At 41.0% G+C, this 26826-nt stretch overlaps 1 protein-coding gene across 7 annotated transcripts in view; it reads right to left on the reverse strand.

The window, feature by feature from the left end:
- Nucleotides 1-267: 267 nt before the first annotated feature.
- The window catches only part of DNAJC10 (DnaJ heat shock protein family (Hsp40) member C10), a 280936-nt gene continuing 254377 nt past the window's right edge, over nt 268-26826 (reverse strand). For 4 of the 7 annotated variants that reach the window (XM_078782632.1, XM_078782630.1, XM_078782633.1 and 1 more), the window contains exons 20-22: nt 24336-24483; nt 22417-22539; nt 19600-19928 (exon numbers count right to left, since the gene is read on the reverse strand). In XM_078782632.1, the coding sequence (XP_078638758.1) occupies nt 19686-19928; nt 22417-22539; nt 24336-24483 (514 nt within the window). In that variant the 3' untranslated portion in view covers nt 19600-19685. Of the gene's footprint in view, nt 4992-19599; nt 19929-22416; nt 22540-24335; nt 24484-26826 lie in introns of those variants that run through there. The other 3 variants (XM_078782635.1, XM_078782634.1, XM_078782636.1) reach the window with 1 other exon arrangement.

Here is a 26826-nt window from a genome sequence, read left to right on the forward strand (position 1 = left end):
CACAAAAAGACAAACTCACAAATACAAAAAGACAAACACACAAATACAAAAAGACAAACTCACAAATACAAAAAGACAAATACACAAATACAAAAAGACAAACATACAAATACAAAAAGACAAACTCACAAACACAAAAAGACAAACACACAAATACAAAAAGACAAACACACAAATACAAAAAGACAAACACACAAATACAAAAAGACAAACATCCACCACAATATTAGCGACTGCAAAAGGGATTTTGAAATAATACAAGGAATAGAATGTTGTCAAACTGGCTGTGTTTTTAATGCAAATACATCAACAATAGCAAAATGTGACATTCATAATTTATTCCTTCAAATGGAAATTATACAGCACAAAGCATAAAGTGATAAACCATGACGTAGCGGAGATAGAATAAACAGCAGCACGTGAGGGACTTCAATGGGCTTCTGGACACGGGAGTAGTGGCATAAGATACAGGTACACATCCCATATTTCACACTACCAATCTGTGTCCACCTCACCAACCTTTGGGCTGACACCAGAAGGTGGTCCAAGGTTATGTGTGTTTTCACCCCTGTCTGTCTGTGTGCAGGATATCCCCAAAAGTTGGACAGATTTGGATGAACAATTTGCTTCGGTGACGAGAACAAGCCGATTCCATTTTGGTTCAGATCCGGATCCAGATCCGGCCCTATCGGTGGATACAAAACGTAAACTGTTCACCTGGCGGAGGCATGCGCTCTACGGAGTTTCGTTCTAGTTTATATATTGCTTTAGGATTTATTGCTTCTTAATTGAAGGAAAGTAATAAAAACCAAACAATTCAGATTGGGAAAGTAAAAACAGCTCAGAACAAGAACAGCACCAAGTAGAGCGCACACCATGCATACCCCAGCCAGGATGAACAGTTTACGTTTTGAATCCCACCGATAGGCTGGAACTGGATCCGGACCCGAACCAAAGTCGAATCGGCTTGTTCGTATCACCGACCCAAATCATCCACCAAGTTTCGTCTCAATCCGTCCATAACTTGAGATATCGTGTTATATCTCGATTTTTGGCCTTAGCTCTCAATGGTGAAAACTCGTTTTTATAAATTCTAGTATCCAGATCCGGATTTTAACCAAAATCGAATCCATTCGGTCCTTGTTACACACCCAACATGTGCACCAAATTTTGTGCGAATCTCATAGACAGGGTTGAAAACATAACCTCTTACATCGACCTTCGGTGGCAGAGGTAACGACAACCTATTGTTATAAAATCCGCTATGCTTTCTTTTTGATGTAAAAAACAAAAAACAAAGATGACTTGCATTCAAAATAATTTCAATGCAGCGCATCTATGTGTTAAAAGGCTCCCAACACATCATGTGACATTCATAATAAGTATTAAGAAGTATTGGTTAGTGCAGGAGAGCATGAACAAATGCCTCGTTATGCAAATGGGAAGAGGGCATCAAGAAACAAGTTCATTTGGATTGGAATGATTCATAGTCTTAATGTACAAACAAGCACAATTCAGGGCCATCTTACACATTGCCTCTGAAAAACGGGAAAGTGGAATTAATAAAACGAGTGAAACAGAGAGGAATGGGCAAAAAGTGGGGTATGGGACAAAAAGGGGGGTATGGGGAGTTGTAGGATGACAAAAAGGATAAAAAGATGGAGGTTTGGGGGACTTGAGGACAGGAAGTAAAAGTGTCCACACTGCTGTCATTTTTAAGCAAGTCATACATGTATATGGCCTTTAACTATCCAGTTATTATTTAACCGAACATGTTGCAGAATTAAAAAGGCAAATGTTGTCAATTCGTGTTTGAACGACTTTTATAAAAACACCATTACCCCGCATACGTAGCGCAAAGTGGGGGTTAAGCAATTTGTTCACTCTGACAAATAGCAGTTTATGTTCGAGAAACCACTTCATTTGAATGTAACTCCATTTTCAACACTGTATACAACACAAACCTGCAGTTAACAGGAATTTTGCAAATTGTACGTGATCTCTCGTCCCGGGAGGTTACTCACGGTAAAGCAATTGCTTCAATCGGTCCGGCGGTAAAACAAAATTGATAATAATCATTCCAAATAGGAAACTTACTGGTTTTCGGGACATAATTTAGGATACAAAACAACAGGCATGGATAACGAATTGAACGTGTTAAATAAGGTAGTGTAAAAGAGGTCGCATCATCAGTGCTAAACTTCGATTCGATGTTTTTTTTCTACATCCTTCAAAACTTTTTAATTCAATTGAATTATATATTTTAACAATGGAGAACAAAAATGCCTTGTTTTCAATTCCAAAAATATTCATTTTAGCAGTACATGAAAAGGATTGTATGCCGTCTTGACCAATCAAATTTGCCGTGTGCACTGAGGGCAGTGACAGCGAGATTCCGGGTAAAAATGGCGCTGCTAGCAATGCAATCACAAGAGCTAAGTTCATCCAAAAGATCTATTTCTTTAGTGTATCATTTTCTCAAAGATCGTTCCAAAATTGTCAGTTTCTCTGAAACGATCGTTCCAAAATTGTCAGTTTCTACAAGAAGATCATTCCAAAATCGTGTTGTTTCTCTGAGAAGATCGTTCCAAAATCATCAGTTTCTACGAGAACATCGTTCCAAAATCTTCGATTTCTCCAAAACCATCGTTCCCAAATCATCAAGTTTCTATGAGAAGGTCGTTCCAAAATTGTCAGTTGCTCCAAAATTGTCAGTTGCTCCAAAACGATCGTTCAAAATCATCAGTTTCTCCAAAACGATCGTTCCAAAATTGTCGTTTCTACAAGAAGGTCGTTCCAAAATTGTCAGTTTCTCCGAAACGATCGTTCCAAAATTGTGAGTTTCTCTGAAACAATTGTTCCAAAATCATCAGTTTCCCCGAAACGATCGTTCCAAAATCGTCAGTTTCTACGAGAAGATCGTTCCAAAATCTCCAATTTCTCTGAGAATATTGTTCCAAAATCAATCGCTCCAAAATCGAATTTTGAATTGAATTGACAGTGGATGAAATTTTTTTCATGTCTAACATGGACAATAAAAAAGAATGAATGAGGAGTTTGGTAAAAGGTTCAGTTCTGTGCTGTTCCTTTTGACCCATCGGCTTCGTATGGGGATGCCGTCGCACCTCGTATTGAAGGTTCATGGACAAAGATAATATTGTTCTCGGAAACGCAAAGCGAGAGTTGAAAAGACCCTTCCCGTGTCCTTTTTCCCAATCATATTATGTGAGGGTAAGGTGTTCTATGAACTCTCTACTTACTTTATGTGTGTTTTTATCTGAAATGCAACTACTCACATTGCACATTGGGGTTTATTAAACTACCCAAAAGGAGACTGATACTGTTAAGCTCTAGCACACCTATGTTCCACAAATGTAGTGTTTAAAAGCAGAGTAGAACACACCACCTATGGGATACCAGTTCATCGTCTTCACTACTAAGCCTAACACTGTTGTATCAAAATTAATTTAAACATTGGGCATATGAAACAAATTCATTTATCATTTCCACTTTCAGTGTTCTCTGCGAAAATTGTACACAAAGTGTCCACAATGCTCTGCTCTCAAATTGCTCAGTCAGCTCAATGCACTGCGATTTAACAGGAACAATAAAGTCACCAAAGAAAATAAGGTAATGAATACTGATGTAAAATGGCAACGTATGAAGTGATGACATACCTAAATAAATCATACTAAATAACAAAATTGCTTTTCACACGCTACGTGTCTGGACTTCTGGAGTCGGTAAAGACGTCACAAAAACCTTTGTGATGGGGTCCAAGTTGAAAAAAGCAAAGGCATGACAAATGCACAAGTGAGGAGAAGCCTCTGTGAACCGTCTTCACACACTCCACTCCTGGTGTAGAAAGCCATGTAAAGTATGAAGTTTAATTAAAAGATAATTTAAAATGTCTCCAAACTTCAAACCCTGATAAACGATGCAATAGTGTAATGATACAGTGGAAATTAAATGCCTCATCACCAAAAGACACACAAGTGAATGGGACAACCCAAAATTTCCTCAAACAAATTGTACAAGCTACCAGGATTCCCAGTCGGATAGATGCAAGCATTGGCAGGAGGATGCCAATTAATCAGTCTCCAGACCAGAGAGTCAGCATGGAGAAAACATTGGACACACAGGTTACAGGGTCAAAAATCATCTCAAATACTGTCCCAACAATGAGCAAAAAAGCTCCAAAGCACAATGGAATGAGCTGAGGGATCACATACAAGTTCCTGAATCAGAAAGCCCCCGCTGATTGAAAAAGAGAGTTGCAAACTTAAAAATAAATTCTCCCAGAAGATTAGTTGTATGTTATCATTGCTGTCATTGCATTTATTTACCATCTCTTGATAATGATTACTTTTACTAGCTTAACATGCCAAGTACAGTAACTCTCATGAATAGTGCAGCATTTATAGTTTAACTTGGGAAATAATTATAATCTCTAAAGTTGTCCATTTTAATTGAACAAAGTAATTTAGGTATTATGAACAATTACTTATGAAAATTGAGGTATTATCCAATATTTTTTGTCAAGTGACGTGTTGGGCATGTCATTCGCAATAATCACCATCATCACAATCCTGGAAAGAGCCTGAGTACCATGAAACGACCGCTGCTCTCAAAAACGCACAGATAATGCGGATGCACATTCATTATAAAAAGGTACTTTCAGTTAGTGTTTAAACATTATAGCTTACAACGATGTGTTAGAAAGCATTTAACAACAAAAGGGAAAGAAAAATAAATGCAAACTCTCCATTAAATTAAAAGGTAAACAACACCAGTTGAGGTTTATTACATCACCCATTACATTTCCTCCAAAAGTTACTGTTCAAGGAAATATCTATACGAATAAATTAGCAACAACCATGTCAACAACAACCTCATTATAAAATGGCACAGAACCTGGTCATAATGGAAAAAAAAAAAATCGGTGTTATCACTTCTCTTCATAGCTGAAGCTGAAAAGTTCACAATTCATCCTGCAAGAAAAACAACAACAAGCAAACAGCACGAAATTATTTTTAAAAATCACATGGTATACATACACAAAAAAAAAATCACATGGTAAAAATACAAAAATCATAAAAATATCACATGGTATACATACACAAAATGATTTTTTTTAAATCACATGGTAATACAAAAAAAATCATAAAAACATCACATGGTATACATACAAAAAAAATCATTCAAATATCACATGTCATACCCAAAATTATAAAAATATCAAATGGTAAAAATACAAAAATCATAAAAATATCACATGGTATACATACACAAAATGATTTTTTTTTAATTACATGGTAATACAAAAAAAATCATAAAAACATCACATGGTATACATACAAAAAAAATCATTCAAATATCACATGGCATACCCAAAATTATAAAAATATCAAATGGTAAAAATACAAAAACCATAAAAATATCACATGGTATACATACACAAAATGATTTTTTTTTAATTACATGGTAATACAAAAAAAATCATAAAAACATCACATGGTATACATACAAAAAAAATCATTCAACTATCACATCACATACCCAAAATTATAAAAAATATCACATGGTATACATACAAAAAATCATAAAATATCACATGGGATACATACACAAAACCTTACTATAATTCACCAAATGTCTGTCTGTCTGTCTGTCTGTTCCCAGGTATCGCAAAAACGGCTGAACCGATCGCAACGAAATTTTGGATGGGTAATCCTGGGACCCTCTGGAGTAAAATAGGCTATATTGAAGGATCTGCGCATGCGCAAGATTGGAGGTCTCGTCTCTTAAAAGCTGTCCATGCGCGCTCGCTTTCGAAGTTAAGTAACTTTTCACAATTGTGTTTTTGTCGAAACTGTATCTTTCTCTCGGTGTATGTACCTATTGGGGTGTCTTTAATAGTATTCTTGGCGTTGGTTTTTCATACCTGTGTACAGAATCGTCGGTCTTTCTTATCGCGTATTCTGAGGCCTAAGTGTAGTACTAGGCTACTGTGTCCGACCTTGGCTTGAGGCTTTGTTTTTGTCTCAGCGGTTCTCCGATCGCGCTGCAATTACTTTCCGGTCTCTGTTTTTCACGGTCTTTTCATCCCATAATTCCTTGTTTTAAAATCTCAAAAAAAAACAAACAAAAAAAAAAACATTTCCTTCTGTTCTTATTCGTTTATTCGTTCTTATTTGTTCGTTCGTTCTTCGACCACGTTGTTTGTGATCACGTGATCACTTTAAAAATGTCTCATCTGACCCCTGAAGACCTGTATTCTGTCATATTCCATACCACCTTTTTCTTCTTCTTCTATAAAAGGATGCTTTCGACTTGCTCACCAAATCTATTCATTCCAAAAAAAAATTCCATCTCTTATAGTGCATCTTTCATTCATTCCCTAAACTCTCCAGCACTCCATCCTCCCTCCAGCGTCCTCAAACGTATTTTTGACTCGAATGTCTCAAGAAACTCATTTTGCAATAAATGTTAGTTTCCCATTAATCGTACATTTTTCAAAATCCCATCACCCCAAAATCCCATCACCCCTCCCCTCTAAATCTACCCCCTTGCCCCTCCCCTCCAAATCATCCCCATCACCCATCTCTTTCAAATCTTCCCCCTTGCCCCTCCCCTCCAAATCTTCCCAATCACCCATTCCTTTCAAATCTCACCCCACACCCCTCCCCTCCGAGACTCTCCCTCGCTCCTCCCCTCCGAGACTCCCCTCTCACCCCTCCCCCTCAAAGCGTCCTCCCCGCTTCTTCCCCCTTCCAACTTTCACCTTCAACTCCCTCAACCTTCTGCCTCGCTCTTCCCCCTCGTCAAATAACACCTCACTGCGCCTCTCCCAATCACCATCAAACCTTTTGTCTGCCCCATTCTTCCCTTTCTCCAAGCTATTCTGTAATCTCCGACACACCTTCAACAGCTCTCCCTACCTCTTCCTCCTCTTCCACATCTTAGCCTACCCCTCCCCCCCCCCCCCCCCCCCGTTCTGTATCCGATGCTCCCCCTTCCTCTTCCTTACAGTATGGACCTCAAACATCCGGGGCCTTCGCTCAAACTTGTCTGATCTCTCCATACAGGTTGCTTCTGACAAACCAGACGTGATCTGCTTAACAGAAACTTTCCTCCTTCATGATGTCTCTGATTCCTTGGTATCTCTCCCAGGTTACTCCCTCCTCCGGTATGATAGACCTGAGCCTCGTCCTGGAAGTGGGGTTGCTATCTTTATAAAAAAACTCTCTTCCTCACTCGCCCTGCACTGCCCTCTCTCCACCTCACCCCCAGGAATACCTTTGGCTACGGCTTCCCCTTCGCTCCCACCTTTTGTTCATATGTGTGTTGTACCATCCACCAAACAGTGATGACTCCATCTACATCTCGCTGTCTGAGAATATGCACCAACTTCTATCTACCCATCCCAACTCTCTCTTCCTCATATGTGGTGATTTCAACTGTCACCATGCCAGTTGGCTGGGTGTGGGTACCTCTCTCACCAGCCATGGCTCTTCAGCAAAGGAATTCTGTGACTCACTGGGACTGACACAATCTGTCAATTTCCCGACCCGGATTTCAGTCAACGGAGCATCTTCTCTTCTGGACTTGGTTATGACTAACTTCCCTGAAAATGTCTGCTGCTCTTCTTCTGCTCCAATCGGCTCTTCTGATCATGTGCTTGTTAAAGTGGACATCTCTCTGACCATTCTCAGAGAGCCTCCTCAGTGTCGACGAGTCTGGCATTTCACTCAGGCCAACTGGCAGGGTCTTCAAGCAGCCATCAATCATCTGGACTGGTCTCCCATCTCTACTGCCTCTGACATAAATTCTTCCTGGGAATTCTTCCAAAGCAAACTGCTCTCTCTCATGCACAGATTTATCCCATCTCGTCTTCTGTTGTCATACCCTTCCTCCCATCCATGGTACACGGAATCTTGTGGTGAGGCTATTGCCCAGAAACAACTTGCTTTCGTCTCCTGGAAAACAAATCCAACGGAAGGAAATCTCATTTCCTTTCACAAAGCCCGAAACAAGTGTGTGTCCACCCTCAGGAGAGCCAGGAAACAATATCTCTCCGTTCTCAGGACCGAACTCTCTTATCTGTCTCCCTCTTCAAAATCCTGGTGGCGTCTGGTCAAATCTGTTTCTGGTGTTTGTTCCCCCTCCATCCCCTCCCTCACCTCAAATGGCCACACGGCTGACTCCGCACGTGAAAAAGCTGAATTCCTCAACTCTGTGTTTGCCTCTAAATCTTGTGTCCCAAACCCATCCCTCTCTGTACCCACCATACCCAGCTGCTCCTGGACTCTGTGTCCTTTCCTCCTGACAAGGTGGAAAAGTTTCTGTCAACCCTCGACTCGGATTCTGCAACTGGACCTGACGGCATCAGCCCACGGGTCCTAAAATCCTGTTCTTCCGCTCTTTCACTCCCTGTCTCTGTTCTCTTCACCCTCTCTTTTGCTCAAGGTCATCTTCCATCTGCTTGGAAATCTGCCAACATCACCGCTTTGCACAAAAAAGGTGCAAAAACAGATCCCAGCAACTACAGACCAATCAGCCTTCTCCCAATTATCAGCAAAGTCATGGAATCCATCATTGCTTCAGATATGAAATCTTTCCTCTTCTCCAATGGCTTGATCTCTGATCATCAATTTGGTTTCAGACCTGGACACTCTACTCTGGACATGCTGCTTCTGCTTTCTCAACAATGGATGGAGGTCCTCAATGCCAAACAGGAAATTAGAGCAGTCTCCCTTGACATATCACGTGCCTTCGATACGGTCTGGCACCCCGCTCTGCTCACCAAACTCTCCTCTTTTGGTATCCATGGAAATCTCCACGCATGGCTGGCGGACTTCCTCTCTAGTCGTAGTCAACGTGTGGCCCTGAATGGGTTTCTCTCATCTCCTCTTCCTGTTCAGGCTGGAGTTCCACAAGGCAGTGTTCTGGGCCCTGTGCTTTTTCTGGTCTTCATCAATGATCTCTCTGACTCTCTTGAAAATCCTCTGTATCTCTTTGCTGATGACTCTACTCTCTGTCGCTCCATTCTTCATCCCTCAGATCGGCAGTCTGCAGCCTCCTCACTCTCTGCAGACCTGGAAAAAATCACAGACTGGGCAAACAAGTGGAACATGTCTTTCAATCCTGACAAATCTCACACTCTTACGATGTCTCACCGAAAAGACCGACTGGACAACCCTCCCATCCAGTTTCTGAATAATCCTCTCCAAGAAGTTCTGTCACTGAAGCTTTTGGGTCTCACTATCTGACATGATCTTTCCTGGGAAAACCACATTTCAAATCTGGCCTCCAAAGCCAGTCGCCGACTGGGCATCCTCCGTCGTGCGAAGTCCTTCCTTGGCACACCTGAGCTCCTCACCACATACAAGGCTTTCATCCGCAGTTCAATGGAATACTGCTCTCCCCTCTGGGCTGGTGCTCCTGCCTCACACCTAGCTTGTCTTCACGCTGTTGAAACCAAAGCATTCAGAATCATTGGAATCTCCCGCGATGAAGCTAACTCCAAGGGCCTCACTCACTCACCGCAGGCAGGTTGGTGGTCTTTCCGTCTTCTACCGACTCCTCTCTGGCCTTGCCCCCCCAGCTCTCTCTGGGCTCTGTCCCGCAAATATTCCTACAGGTCGCACAAGATCTGCCTGCAACCCTCTTATGGTCAAACTGCCAAAATCAAGACTCTCTGCTCACCTTCACTCCTTCATTCCTCTTTTCTCCCACCTCTGGAACAAACTCCCTCACTCTCTTCAATCCCACTCCACCCTCCAGGTCTTTAAAACAGCTGTTCACCACCATCTCTTATCTTCCCCCATCCAAAACCTTGATCTTTTCTACCCCCGCTAATTTCACCCCAATTCCACTTTTTTGAAATACCAACTTCTATCCTGGAAGTCCTTGGTGTTGTTACATATTTATGTGAATGTATGTGAATTACCATTCAGGTCTTTGCTTATCCATGTTTAGTAGATTAAGGGTTGTTGTGGTTGGAGGGTCAGGAGCCATGCTGAAAAGTGGCCGGAAACGGAAGGGACCGGAAACGGAAGAGGAAGGGACACGAGGAAGAAAAGGGACGAGTATTCTTCTTTTTCCTCGCCCGATCCGACGAAAGTGGGGATTGATTGAGCCGTGTGGAAAAGCGGCGTTCCCGAGCCTGTCTGGCGAGAGGAGTTACCGGGACGGATACCTGCCCGGTGGACGTCAAACTGTCGTGTGGCCGTGCACCGACCCAGCGTTGGGCGCCGTTCGCGACACCGTCTAAAAAGACGCGTACGGGTCGCCCGTTGGGGCCTAACCCGCCTTGCAAGCGGCGTGGGGTTTGGCTTGCTTTCCCGTACCCGCTTCGCGTGGCCACGAGGGGCTGCAGCCGGGGTGCCTGGTAGTGGTACGATACCTGCCCGGTGGAAACACGTCCACCCGGGGTTCGTTCAACCGCCCGAGTGCGGCTACGCCGACCATCATCTTGGTCAGGAGGGGCCCAGAGACATTGTGCGGGACCGAGACCAAAAGGGGGTTGTGAGTACTCACCGGGACACACATATATAAGATGGCCATCTTAATCATAGGGAATTGATTGTGGATTGAGAATTGTTGATGGTTGTGTATTGTTGATTGCTCGGGGAAAATCTCCGTGGTTGTGTCATTGAAATTGTATGGTATCATTACCATTGGAAATATATCCTTGAATATCAGTTGTCTCTTGGGTGAAATTCATATGGATTGCGTGGCGAAAGCGCATATATAATACAGCTTTCTGGCGAAGTTCCTCTCACGGTCCGGGGGTCACCGAGACCAGGTATTCACCGAGGGGACCACGTAACAGAATTGGGGGCTCGTCCAAATTACGATTTGCGGTTTCGCAATTGGGTCTACGTCCGGGATTTAAAATTGTATAACATAATAAAATAATAGTTTTTTATTAATTAAAATTTATTAATTAATTATTAATTGGTAAATTTTTTTTGGAGAAATTGGGGTAAAGTCTTGGGTGAAGGTTAACAGGTGTTAACGATAGGCACCATGGCGTTTGTGGCACAGAACTTTGTGGTAACCCCGAGTGAGGCACAGTTCCGAGCGTTGCTAAAGTCGGACCTCTTGAAATTGGCCAAACATTTTAACTTGGAGGTCCGAACTAATTTGAGGAAGGCAGAGTTGCAGGCCACGGTGATACAATCTATGGTGGGATTAGGAACATGGGACGAGTTAGCCTGGGAGTGGCTACCCGAAGAACCAGAAGATGTTGAGCTCCGGAAACTGGAGTTGCAATTACGGAGCCAGGAACGGATTAAAGAAGAAGAAAGGAAAGCAGAAAAGGAAAGAGCAGAAGAAGAAAGGAAAGCAGAAAAGGAAAGATCAGAAGAGGAAAGGAAAGCAGAAGCGAGGAGAGAAGAGAAACAAGCAGAGGAAAGGAGAGTGGAACGAGAACTCCAGGAAAGGTTAAAAGAAGAAGAAAGGAAAGCAGAAGCGAGGAGAGAAGAGAAACAAGCAGAGGAAAGGAGAGGGGAACGAGAACTCCAGGAAAGGTTAGAAGGGAGAAAAGCAGAGGAGAGGAGAGCTGCAAGGGACCTCGAAGCAGAGGAGAGAAAAGCGGAAAGGGAATTAAAGGAACGTGACATGGAGCTTCAGCAAGAAATCAAATTCAAGGAGCTGGAGTTAATGAGAGAACGGGGAGAGGCACCACCCTTGCTGACGGGGTCGACACCTAACCAGAGAACCTGGGATGTGGGCAGACATGTGAGGCTGGTTCCACCGTTCAGTGAAAAGGAAGTCGCGAAATTTTTTCCACACTTTGAGAAAGTGGCTCGACAATTAAACTGGCTGGAGGAGGCCTGAACCATACTCGTGCAAAGTGTGCTGGTGGGGAAAGCTCAGGAAATTTATTCGGCGCTACCAATGGACCAATGTGCAGATTATGAGGTACTGAAGAAGCACATCCTCAAAGCCTATGAGTTGGTTCCGGAAGCTTACAGGCAAAAATTCAGGAATGCCAGGAAGAGGGAGAGTGAGACCCATGTGGAGTTTGCCAGAGTGAAAGAAAACATGTTTGATCGGTGGTGTGAGTCAAAAGGAGTCGGGAAAGACTTCGAAACATTGCGGGACTTGATCCTGGTGGAGGAATTCCAGCAGAGTGTCCACGAGGACATCAAAGTGTACCTGCAGGAAAAGAAAGTACCAAAGTTGTGGGACGCAGCCACCATGGCAGATGATTATGCTTTAACCCACCGAATAGGGGTCCACAAACCTAACTCCTCGCCTAGACTTCAGCAGGGGAGTTATGGAACAGCAGGTGCGGAGAACGACCATACATGGCGGCGGCCTCGAGATGATTATGGGGACAACTATGATACCCCACCTGTTCGAAATCAGAGGGATGCGGGCCCAAGACAAACTTATAGTTCGGGGGGCCCGAGGCAGACCACGAGTTTTTCCTCCGGGCCTACTTGCGCTTTTTGCAAGAAACCTGGACACTTGATGTCCAGTTGTTACCGCATGAAAAGCGAAGACCCAGAGCGGAGTCCGACTACTACGACTCCAAACGCAATGGCCATTGTGAGAAATTGCCATCAAAAGGGTTACCAACCATTTATTTCAGAGGGGTTTGCGTCACGGGATGGAGCCTCGACTAACCGGAAACCGGTTAGGATATTGAGGGACACAGGGGCACATCAATCTTTAATGCTTGAAGGCATTTTGCCATGGTCCGAGGAGACGGCAACGGGGGATAGTGTTCGTTTACAGGGGATCGGGGGCGGTGTTAGTGCTCCCCTTCATGTCATCCATTTGGAGTCCGATTTGGTATCAGGACCGGTCACCGTCGGTTTACAAGCCACGCTTCCTGTAGAGGGTGTATCTGTGGTTATCGTGAATGATTTGGCCGGCGGTCAAGTTTATGGTAACCTGAGGGTTGGTAAAGAGCCCAGCAGGGAAAATAACGCCACACCAGCTCGGGATGGCGACAAAAGGGCCAAGTTATTTGTAGGGGGACTGAACTTCAAAACAGAGGAAGAAGTTCTGACCTCTGTCTTCAACAGATATGGGCCGCTGGTGGAAGTGCGGTTGGTAAGAGACTGGGAAACGCAACAGTCAAGAGGGTTCGGCTTTGTCACGTTTGCCAGCACAAAAGACACCAGAGAGGCAGAGAAGAATTGGAATGGCAAGGATTTGGAGGGTCGGACCATAACAGTAGGGAAGGCATTTCGTAGGCGTCGAGAGGTCTACAGGAGAGGACAACTGGGCGGTAGTTTTGGTGGTGGCCGCAATCAATATTATTATGGAGGCTCCCTGAGTTACGGCCGCTCCCGAAGGAAGGATTGGCAAAGTAGTGGCCGAGAAGGAGACCGCTATTCAGGGGACTACAGGGACAAGTGGTCCCACCCTAAGTATTAGGGAAGTTCTGAGAAGTTGAAGCACTGAATGCGGCGGAGCCGCCGAGCCAAGATTCCTACACGGATTAACCGTGAACGCCGTTCCTAAAGGCGTCCATGTAGTGAACTTTCCTGCACGGACTAACCGTGAACTCTCCGTTCCTAAAGGCATCCATGTAGTGAATACTCGGCTTGGCCTCCCGGAAAAAGTGCTATCGAGTGGCTTAACTTTGGATCTTTGATCAACCCCTTAACCTTCATTCACAAGAAACTGACGGTCACAGTCAGAGGGTCATGAGATGGAGTTTGATTTGGCAGGGACAATGTCGTTGCTGGTGCTTAGTCCAGAGTGAGTAATCTGGAGGGGTGGTGGTGAAATTTTGGTTGCTTTATTTTTAAGTAATAACTGTGCCCGGGGGGAAATGATAATGTGGGGGGGTTGAGTTATCTGGTTTGTTTCTCCAAATTGGCCGGCAAAGAAAGTTTTCGCTGGGTTCAAACTTTCTTTCTTGAAGGGGGGGAGTGTTACATATTTATGTGAATGTATGTGAATTACCATTCAGGTCTTTGCTTATCCATGTTTAGTAGATTAAGGGTTGTTGTGGTTGGAGGGTCAGGAGCCCTGCTGAAAAGTGGCCGGAAACGGAAGGGACCGGAAACGGAAGAGGAAGGGACACGAGGAAGAAAAGGGACGAGTATTCTTCTTTTTCCTCGCCCGATCCGACGAAAGTGGGGATTGATTGAGCCGTGTGGAAAAGCGGCGTTCCCGAGCCTGTCTGGCGAGAGGAGTTACCGGGACGGATACCTGCCCGGTGGACGTCAAACTGACGTGTGGCCGTGCACCGACCCAGCGTTGGGCGCCGTTCGCGACACCGTCTAAAAAGACGCGTACGGGTCGCCCGTTGGGGCCTAACCCGCCTTGCAAGCGGCGTGGGGTTTGGCTTGCTTTCCCGTACCCGCTTCGCGTGGCCACGAGGGGCTGCAGCCGGGGTGCCTGGTAGTGGTACGATACCTGCCCGGTGGAAACACGTCCACCCGGGGTTCGTTCAACCGCCCGAGTGCGGCTACGCCGACCATCATCTTGGTCAGGAGGGGCCCAGAGACATTGTGCGGGACCGAGACCAAAAGGGGGTTGTGAGTACTCACCGGGACACACATATATAAGATGGCCATCTTAATCATAGGGAATTGATTGTGGATTGAGAATTGTTGATGGTTGTGTATTGTTGATTGCTCGGGGAAAATCTCCGTGGTTGTGTAATTGAAATTGTATGGTATCATTACCATTGGAAATATATCCTTGAATATCAGTTGTCTCTTGGGTGAAATTCATATGGATTGCGTGGCGAAAGCGCATATATAATACAGCTTTCTGGCGAAGTTCCTCTCACGGTCCGGGGGTCACCGAGACCAGGTATTCACCGAGGGGACCACGTAACAGTGTCCTTGTGTTTTATACTTCTCCCTCCCCCCCCCCCCTTCCCACACCTCCTCCCCCCAAGCCCTCTCCCTTCCACACATCTCCCTGCTCTCAAATGTTGTGTTTGTGTGCTTCCCCTTCTCTCCCCATCTTGTTTTCCGCTCCCTCTTTTTATATATTTTGTTTGTCTGGTTGATTTGTTTGTGAAGTAAATGTTAGCTCTTTCACGAGCCTCGATTCAGTATATATAAAAAAAAAAAAAAAAAAAAAATTGTTTTTCCAATTTTTTTTCTTCCAATTTTCCAATTTTTCCAATTTACAATTTTCCACTTTTTCCAAACACGCATAATAATTACCGATATTAACAGTGATGTGGCTTTTATTGAAATTCTACAAATACTGTTTAGATTTTGATGATTTGAGTGTGATATGATTTAACGGATGTTTATATAAATCGTTTGAAATAAAAAAAAGCCTTCAATTTCTAGTATTTTGCCTTTTCATTTGGGCCTCCCAATTGAAGCCCCACCCGTAGGGCGGGTACCGTTGCTGGTCATTAAAATATCACATGGTAAACAAAATCATAAAAATATCACATGGTATACCCAAAATTATAAATATCACGTGGTATACATGCACAAAATTATAAAAATATCACATGGTATACATGCACAAAATCATAAAAGTATCACATGACAAACAGAATTATAAAATATCACATGGTAAACAAAATCATAAAAATATCACATGGTATACATACAACAAAAATCATAAAAATATCACATGGTATACCCAAAATTATAAATATCACGTGGTATACATGCACAAAATTATAAAAATATCACATGACACACAGAATTATAAAATATCACATGGTATACAAACAAAAAAATATCACGTGGTATACATACACAAATTCATAAAAAGATCATATGGTATACATACACAAATTCATAAAAATATCATATGGTATACATACACAAATTCATAAAAATATCATATGGTATACATACACAAATTCATAAAAATATCACATGGTATACATACACAAATTCATAAAAATATCACATGGTATACATACAAAAATTCATAAAAATGACATAGTAAACAAAATTATGAAAATATCACATGGTATACATACACAAATTCATAAAAATATCACATGGTATACATACAAAAAATTATAAAAATATCACATGGTATACATACACAAAATTATGAAAATATCACATGGTATACATACACAAATTCATAAAAATATCACATGGTATACATACACAAATTCATAAAAATATCACATGGTATACATACACAAATTCATAAAAATATCACATGGTATACATACAAAAATTCATAAAAATGACATAGTAAACAAAATTATGAAAATATCACATGGTATACATACACAAATTCATAAAAATATCACATGGTATACATACAAAAAATTATAAAAATATCACATGGTATACATACACAAAATTATGAAAATATCACATGGTATACATACACAAATTCATAAAAATATCACATGGTATACATACACAAATTCATAAAAATATCACATGGTATACATACACAAATTCATAAAAATGACATAGTAAACAAAATTATGAAAATATCACATGGTATACATACACAAATTCATAAAAAGATCACATGGTATACATACAAAAAATTATAAAAATATCACATGGTATACATACACAAATTCATAAAAATATCACATGGTATACATACACAAATTCATAAAAATGACATAGTAAACAAAATTATGAAAATATCACATGGTATTCACATATCACATGGTATTCACATATCACATGGTATTCACATATCACATGGTATTCACATATCACATGGTATTCACATATCACATGGTACATGATATATTAACCCTGGTGTTGGGCTAGCAGCTAGGGTGCCAGCTTCGGATCCCAGGATCCTGGGTTCGAATCCCGGTCGATCGCTGAATTAACGCCAGGGGGGTTGACTCAGCCTGTCATCCTTCCGAGGTCGGCAAATTGAGTACCAGTTCACTGGTAATTCCCTGCTTGTCGTAAAAAGGTGACAAAAAGGGTTGGCGGCAGGAAGGGCATCCGGCCGTAAAACATTGCTTCAAAAAGGGGACCAAAAAACAACAACAACAACCACGGTCCCCGAAAAAGGCCAACCCCTGCTTTGCGGGGAAAAATGGCCTCTAAATGTGGTTATTTTTTTTATTATATACATACACAAATTCATTAAAATATCACATGGTATACATACACAAATTCATAAAAATATGACATAGTAAACAAAATTATGAAAATATCACATGGTATACATACACAAATTCATAAAAAGATCACATGGTATACATAGAAAAAATTATAAAAAGATCACATGGTATACATACAAAAATTATAAAAATATCACATGGTAAACAGAATCAAGAATTATCACATGGTGTGTAGAAAATCATAAAAATACCACATGGTATACACAAAAGTGATCGTTAAAATATCCATTAAAAATATAAATATATTACTCGAATATTGGAGAACATGCATGGATGAGGGTAAGTGCCAGGTCGATAAAGTGGAGTTTTCAACGAATCAGGTCACGCCGTAAGCACTTAGCTATACTAGGCTGTGTTTTATGGCCAGCTAACATATTGAAGGTGTTCAGCTACAATGACCTCCAATAAGCTCAAAGTGAAATGTAATCCCTGCAGTCTTGTTCACCTCGCTTCTTTTTGAACAGCTTAAGTGAAACATCGTTCCAGTTGTCTCATTTGCTTGTATTAATACACCTTTATTGCAAACGGTACATTTGTCTTGCCATAACTACCCTGCGCTCGCGAAGCGAAAGGCAGAGTTAAGCATTCAGTGGCGTACGTGTGCAGTGTCTGCATTTAAAAAAATTATTTTCTCTGCAACCGTTGGTCCGATTGACACGAATTTTCCACCAAATGAGGTCCTCCTGTAGAATATTTTAACGTGGTACAGGAACCATCTTGGGAAGACTTCGCACCTCTATATCTCTGAAACCACTCCATGGAAAAAATTGAGACCTGGCTCTGTCAGCTACTCCCCATTACCACTTCAGCATACCATGGGGAATAAGATATGTTAATGATGATGTCATCGGTGCCTTCATTATGACGTCATAATTCGACAAATACAACACTTATCCATCCGATTTTTTTTTTTTTTCAGCAACTGTTGGTCTGATGGACACGAAATTTTCACTATAGGAGCGCCTCCTCCTTTAGAATATTTTAATGATAATCATGACGTCATAGGTCATGTGTTACAGGCGCCATCTTGGAAAATCCAAAAAACGTTGCACCTCTATATTTCCAAAACTGCTGCTTGGAAAAAATTGAAACGTGGCTCATTGTAAAGAACTTCATATGGGGAATAGGTGTTGTTAACGATGACGTCATTGGTGCCATAATTATGACATCATAATTTGACAGGGACAACGCTTAGTCTGATCAGTTTGAAATGTATTGAGCGTGATCTATGCAACAATTATATTAGAGAATATAAATTTATGATGTCATCGCTCACGTGGTCTGGCAGCCATATTGGATCAAAGAAAAAAAATGTTCAAAAACAGAAGAGTTGGCTCACAACAAGATGACTGCGCAGGGTAAGTATTCTATGAATAACATCTAGATTTCTTTGTGCTTCATCTCAAAATTAAATTTACAAAGGAAATAAAAGTGCAACACAAAGGCTTCCTTGATGGAGGAGAACCTTACACCTGTAGCTTGTGCAAAAGCTGGTGAGTAGATTCAGAGCATGGTTTCTGACAATAGGTGGTGGGCATCATTTGTGAACGGAAGCCGGAAGCTTCATGACCGATAAACGACAGTGTAAGTGTTTGGCTCCTCAATATGATCATGGAGAATGTGTTCCCCTTATTTAGCTTCAGCAAATCTGCAAAGAAGACACTCCCACCTCAATGCTAAGGCTGCAAAAATAAAAATCAACGACAATTCAAATTTTGTGTCCCGCTATGTTGTGCCAGTGCAAAGAGAAAATGCCAGAGTGGAAAGGGTTATTGTGAAGCTCGTTTTTTTATTATTTTTGTATACAAGATCAAGGCTCGTGAAAGAGCTAACACTAATCACATAAAAAGTCAAATCGACACAAAAAACACAAAATAAGGGGAGAGGTAGACAAGATGGGGAGAGATGGGGAAGGACACAAACACAACATTTGAGAGCAGGGACATCGAGAGACTGTGGGAGGGAGAGGGCTTGGGGGGAGGTGGGAGAGGTACAAAACATATGGACACTGCAAGGACTTCCAGGAAAGAAGTTGGAATTTCGAAAAGGCAGATCTGGGGTGAATTAGTGGGGGTAGAAAAGATGAAGGTTTTGGATGGGGGAAGATAAGAGATGGTGGTGAACAGCTGTTTTAAAGACCTGGAGGGAGGGGTGGGATTGAAGGGTGTGGGGGAGTTTGTTTCAGAGGAGGGAGAAAAGGGGAATGAAAGAGTGAAGGTGAGCAGAGAGCCTAGATCTTGGCAGTCCAACCACAAGAGGGTTGCTGGGAGATCCTGCGCGACCCGCAGGAACACTTGGGGGACAGAGCACAGAGAGAGCCGGGGGAGCTAGGCCGGAGAGGAGTCGGTAGAAGGCAGAAAGACCACCAACCTGCCCACGGTGAGCGTTTACGGAGGAGTTTCCCAGATGTGAAGCGAGTATTGTGTTGCCAAATGCAAAGTAGCCATTGTTCAACAGAAATGTAATACTGTACTTTATTTACAAAATTGCGATGAAGATTTTTGTATCAAAATTGCGATGAATTGAAGTAAGCAATTTTTTTTATTTTCCAGTTGATAATTTAAGGATACAAATTATTTCGTTTCATTCCTATAAAAAGTGAATTGGCTTATCTGTTCAATGATTTATAGTCTTCACTGGCAAGAGTCAACAGCTTAGCATTCAATAGTATTCCTGTGTTCAAAAATAATTCTATCAATTCTCGGAAAAAGATCATCACAGAAAGCAAGTGGAGATAGGATAACACTTGGACCTTTTGTCCACTTGTCCATGAAGCTTGCAGTCGCTTTTCCACAGTATCAGCAATCACTTTAGCTTCTGTGATGCTGATAACTTCTCCCACTTGACTTCTCTGTAGAGCAAGAGAAATGCAAAATATTGATGGTAGTGACAAAGGCAAAGTGATTGTTTGAAATGGCAAATTACTGTGTGTGTGTGTGTGTGTGTGTGTGTGCACAACTTTGGTGTACTGCTAAGTTATGGCGAGATAGAGGAAAGATTAAAAGCTCCTCATACCCGTGAGAGGCATGAATGATTCATGGTTCGCAAAAATACAGTGCCCTCCATAAGTATTGGAACAGTGAAGTCAAATTTGTTATTATTGCTATTATTGCTATATACTCAAGGAATTTTTTTTTGTGTACTCAGTCGAGACTTGTATAAGAGCTCACACATAGAACATGTAATAAAGAAGGGAGTGGGACACAAGAGGAGGAGGGAGAGGGAAGCACAACAACAGTAGAGAACAGGGATATCAGATCTGTGGAAGAGAGATGGCTGAGGTGGGGTACATGGGATAAACAAGATGGACACTACCGGGGATTTCAGGAAAGAAAACAATAAATTTGAAGGAAGTGGGTTTGGGGTGGATCAACAGGGGTAGAAAAGATCAGTTTTTGGATGGGGGAAGACAAGAGATGGTGGTGAACAGCTGTTTTAAAGACCTGGAGGGAGGAGTGGGATTGAAGGGTGTGGGGGAGTCTGCCCCAGAGGCGGGAGAAAAGAGGAATGAAAGAGTGAAGGTGAGCAGAGAGTCTTGATTTTGGCAGTTTAACCATAAGAGGGTTGCTGGCAGATCTTGTGCGACCTGTAGGAATATTTGGGGGACAGAGCACAGACAGAGCTGGGGGGGCAACGCAGGAGAGGAGTCGGTAGAAGATAGAGAGACCACCAACCTGCCTGCAGTGAGTGTGAAAGGCCCTCAGAATTAACTTTATTGCAGGATAATCCAATGATTCTAAAAGCTTTGGTTTCTACAGCATGAATCTGAGCTAGGTGTGAGGCAGGAGCACCAGCCCAGAGGGGGGAACAGTATTCCATTGAGCTGTGGATGAAAGCTTTGTATGTGGTGAGGAGCTCAGGTGTTCCAAGGAAGGGCTTCGCACGACAGAGGATGCCCAGTCGGCGACTGGCTTTGGAGGCCAGATTTGAAATGTGGTTTTCCCAGGAAAGATCATGGCAGATAGTGAGACCCCAAGGCTTGAGTGACAGAACTTCTTGGAGAGGATTGTTGAGCAAGTAGATGGGAGGGTTGTCCAGTCGGTCTTTTCGGAGAGACATAGTAAGAGTGTGAGATTTGTCATGATTGAAAGACATGTTCCAAGTGTTTGACCAGTTTGTGATTTTGTCCAGGTCTTCAGAGAGTGAAGAGTTTGCTGCCTGCTGATCTGAGGGATGAGGAATGGCGCGGCAGAGGGTGGAGTCATCGGCAAAGAGATGGAGAGGATTTTCCAGAGAGTCGGAGAGATCATTGATGAAGACCAGAAAAGCACAGGGCCCAGAACACTGTATATGTGGTTAATTTGCGGGATGGATTATTTTTTATTTCTATTCAGTCAAGGTTATTGGACCGCATTGCAGTTTCCAAGGCAGCATTTCAATGCCCATCCACAATGCCTTGATGGAATGCCAGAATGTGTGCATCGGTAACCCTTGAACAACAGACGAGGTGGGAGACACCAACACCACCCTTAAAATCAATAATTAGTCAGCATGGTTTTATTGGCAATCTGATCTTCACATTGTAACCTTCCATCACTAAAAAGGAACAGCATCCGCCGTCCATCACACTTTATTCTATAGTATTTATTCTACCTGCTGTTGTAAAATAATAAAAAGGACAATATTACCATTTTTATTATTCTACGAGAGCAGGATCTACTTACAATAAAGTGTGACAGGCCTAGAAGGAACAAAAAAAATAATCTAGTAATACTTCTCAGAGCAATTGAAGACCATAGAATTATAACCAGGCTGTCACTTTTTATTTTTTTCCCCCGTTTTTCACGTTTTTCAAAATATTTTTCACGTTTTTCTCGAAATGACTAAAATGTGACTTAGCCTGGTTATAATTCTATGGTCTTCAATTGAAAAATATACAAAAGTACACTGAAGTAGTACCTGGTCATGATGAGAACAGCAACATCAACTACAAGGTATAAAAGATCATTCTTTCACACATTTCACTTTATTTTACATCCTCCTTGAAACTCACAAATACACATGCAATACGTTTGGGAAATACATCTTGATGTCTATGCATTAAACCATCAGCCAAGCAACAGGTAAGCATGGCTAGTTCTCCTGAAAGTTGATCAGTTTCTAGAAAGTTGGAATCCAAATCCATCACCTGTATTCAAAATGAACTCAAAGTGGAAATCTCATGTTCCCATCACTCAACCACCAGGGATTAAAAAATGCTTAATAGAAAAACAAAACAAAGAAAATCCTCCGTAAATAAAAATTCTTCAATTTCTTTTTGAACAAAAGCATGATGGGAAGTTTGGAGCGATGTAATTATTAATATATTGTAGCGATGACATATGAAGAAAAGATCTCACCTGCTGGCCTTGTTTGTAAGGATATAGTTTTAGAGTGGGATATGCCCGAATGCCATTGGTTTGACAGAGATGAGAAAATTGTTGACAATTCACCTTCCCAGCTCTCACTTTTCCCTTGAGAAGCTGTTGAAACACAACACAATGGGCCGTGTCAGCATTACAAATAAAATAAAAAACTTCCAACTCCACAATATTGTCAAACTATAAAATAAAATAAAAGTAATAATGCTCCTCACTCATGTTTATTGCACAAAGGTGTATGTTGTAGCAACTACAACCATATCCTAAAGTAGAGGTGACAGGAAAAATAAAGAGTGCAGAAAAATATTGATATACAAATTATAAATACTGGTACTATTGAAGAACTCGTCCTGGTATATGGGATAATTCCCACATAATTGGTGTATTTTCGTATTACACATGTAATACTCCCTCTGACTGGGAGTGGCACTATGCCATACAGGTGTACAAAGAGAGAATTAGTATGCTTTCCTACTCCTTGTGGGAAATGACTGACACTGACACACACACACTGACACACACACACTGACACACACACACACTGACACACACACACACTGACACACACACACACTGACACACACACACACTGACACACACACACACTGACACACACACACACTGACACACACACACACACACACACACACACACACACACACACACACACACACACACACACACACACACACACACACACACACACACACACACACACACTTTTTGAAACATACTCTCATATTGATTAATTCCCCCCAACACTTTCCTACAGTAATTCAGGATCAATGACCAAGAATGAAAAGGTGGTGGGATCAAAATTGGAAATTTTTTAGTTCATTTTTTGAAAATTGTATAATTGGATAACCAACGAATCAAAAACAATAATTTTTATAACAGTATGTATAACATTTATCCATATACTGTTGGACCCCGCTATTCATGGTTCCGCTATTCAAGTAATCCGCATTCGCAGTTGATATAATGCAACATGTTTCTCTATTCGCAGAAAAATGTTCTGCAAAATTGCGGGTTTTTTTCTATTCGAGGCTGTGTTCTGCGAATTCGCGGTTTTTTTTCTATTCGCGGCTGTGTTCCGTGGAATCACTGTTTTTCCCCCTATTCGGGCCATGTTCCACGAAATCGCGGGGTTTTTTTCCCCTATTCGCGGCATGCACTTGTGTGTAGTATGCCATAAAGGCCACTCTGAAATAAAGCCCAGATCGGTGGAGTGTTGCAGTGATGGTTGTCCTTCTGGAAGTTTCTCCCATCTCACCACAGGATCTCTGGAGCTCAGCCAGAGTGACCATCGGGTTCTTGGTCACCTCTTTTACCAAGGACAATGGCCCTAAGTACACAGCCAAGACAACGCAGGAGTGGCTTAGGGACAACTCTGTGAAGGTCCTTGAGTGGCCCAGCCAGAGCCCTGACTTGAACCCAATCGAACATCTCTGGAGAGACCTGAAAATGGCTGTCCACCGACAGTCCCCATCCAACCTGACAGAGCTTGAGAGGATCTGCAGAGAAGAATGGCAGAAAATCCCCAAATCCAGGTGTGCAAAGCTTGTCGCGTCATACCCAAGAAGACTCGAGGCTGTAATCACTGCCAAAGGTGCTTCAACTAACAACTGAGTTAAGGGTCTGAATACTTATGCCAATGTGATATTTCAGTTTTTTATTTTTAATAAATTTGCAAAACTTTCTAAAATCCTGTTTTCTCTTTGTCATTATGGGGTATTGAGTGTAGATTGATGAGGGGAAAAAAAGAATTTAAACGATTTCAGCATAAGGCTGCAACATAACAAAATGTGAAAAAGTGAAGGGGTCTGAATACTTTCTGAATGCACTGTATATATATATATATATATGATATATTGATGAATGTTATCTGTCCTCTATACCTGAGCAACCATCGCAAACTCAGGAGAAAAGGCTTGGCATGGACCACACCAAGGTGCGTAGTAGTCGATGAGCCAATGCTCCGTACCAGTCTGCATTGCTTGTGTAAAGGTAGCTGGGGTCAGGTTTTCTGCACCTGCTGGTAAGAAACTGCGAAAAAGTACAAGAAGATGGGAATGAGCTGCAAGGAGATCAAGCTATCATGTAGTTATTGTTATACTGAGCATGCAAAAAAAGTCAAACAAAATAAATTATCAATGCCAAATATACTATCGGGTAGCCCACCAACATTTTGATTGGTCCTGTGATGTAAAATGTTGTAATATTTTGTCAAAGTACTGCTAAACGGAAGGGGTTTTGAAAGTGTCAAAAAGGAAATTTGTGTTCCACATTGTTAAAGTATATAATTCAATTGAAATAAAATAAAGATTTGTCGAAAAAAAAATTCAGAAGTTTACCGCCATTGATGCAGCGTCTTTTCCACCACCTTATTTAACACGTTACATTAATTCTTCACGTCCTTTATAACATCCTTAAAAACAGCAAGTTTACATTTTGTTTGACTGCCAGACAAGGCAGATCGAGTAAAGCAATTATCTCATTCCTCGCTGTGCATATGCGTTCGGACAGGGATTCTGTTTTATGGCTTTGAGGTGTTTTTAATTTCGTGGTGGTGAGGTGTTTTTATTACATGTTTTATGGCTGTGAGGTGTTTTCAATTTCGTGGTGGTGAGGTGTTTTTAATTTTGTGGTGGTGAGGTGTTTTTATTACGTGTTTTATGGCTGTGAGGTGTTTTAAATTACTTGGTGGTGAGGTGTTTTGAATTACTTGGTGGTGAGGTGTTTTGAATTACTTGGTGGTGAGGTGTTTTGAATTATGTGGTGGCGAGGTGTAATCGTCCCAAATTTCCAGTCTGCACCTACTCCTCCCCTATGTATGTGCTGAGGGGTTCTTTCTTGAAAAAAAAAAACATTCAACCTAAATTGCCTATAAAAATGTAATATCACAAACACAACAAATAAATTTGTGCAAAATAATTGTTTGTATTATCATTGGTGTAAATCATGACAACACAGCAACTCAGGTACAGTCATTATCCTCAGCTAAAATAAGCCCGATGCTTGTTGAGGCTCGCTGCCGCTCGCCTCACCAAGCATATATATATATAGCAATATATATGGGATATATATAATATATATGGGATATATATATATATGGGATATATATATATATATATATATATATGGGATATATATATATATATATATATATATGGGATATATATATATATATATATATATATATATATATATATGGGATATATATATATATATATATATATATATATATATATATATATATATATATATATATATATATATATATATATATATATATATATATATATATATATATATATATATATGGGATATATATATATATATGGGATATATATATATATATGGGATATATATATATATATGGGATATATATATATATATATATGGGATATATATATATATATATATATATATGGGATATATATATATATATATATGGGATATATATATATATATATATATATGGGATATATATATATATATATATATATGGGATATATATATATATGGGATATATATATATATATATATATATATATATATATATATATATATATATATATATATATATATATATATATATATATATATATATATATATAATCTTTGTATTCAACAAATAAGCTGTGTCTTCAGACTTCAACATATCTATAAGTTTGGGAAAAGTTGCCTGCAGTTGTAACTGTTGTAAAACTATTTTTTAATTAGTGTTGAGCTGCCTGCAAGGTCACCCACGGCACAAGTCGGCACATCCCACAAAAAGATTAGATTGTGACTTCCAACTTGGCTGGAGAAATACCGTTCTCCAGGGAATCCATGAAATTACACACTTTCTTGTAGGCATGCTCTATTAATTCGATGCAAGTTACAAAATGGGAAATGTATTGTATTATAACTGTATGCTTCACAATAACTGAATTGTATTTTCTGTAACACAAAACCTCTCCCAAGATGAAAAGAATGGAAAAACCAATTTGCCTTCAACTTTTCTTATCTCTTTCCGCCCTTCCTCTCTCTCTTCCCCTCAGCCCAGCCCCATTCTCTTTTCCTTCACAAGTATAAGAAAGGATGTACTGCAGAAAGGATTCAGGATTTTGCTTAGAAATTATTGTGTGTATGTGTGTTCTTTTTTGGAGAACTATTGTGTAGAATTCTGGAGAATTATTGTGTGTATGTGTGGAGTATCGTTTTGAGAGAGGAAGACAAATGATGAATTGCGAAAGATGATGGGAATAGAGCCTGTGATTGATGCTGTGAAGAGGAACAGGTTGAGATGGTTTGGTCATGTGTTGAGGAAGGATGAAAGTGACTGGTTGAGAAGAGTGATGGAAATGAATGTAGAAGGAAGTAGAAGACGGGGAAGACCGAGAA

The sequence above is a fragment of the Myxine glutinosa genome, chromosome 7 (assembly GCF_964187855.1).
Source record: "Myxine glutinosa chromosome 7, kmMyxGlut1.1, whole genome shotgun sequence".
Taxonomy (NCBI): domain Eukaryota; kingdom Metazoa; phylum Chordata; class Myxini; order Myxiniformes; family Myxinidae; genus Myxine; species Myxine glutinosa.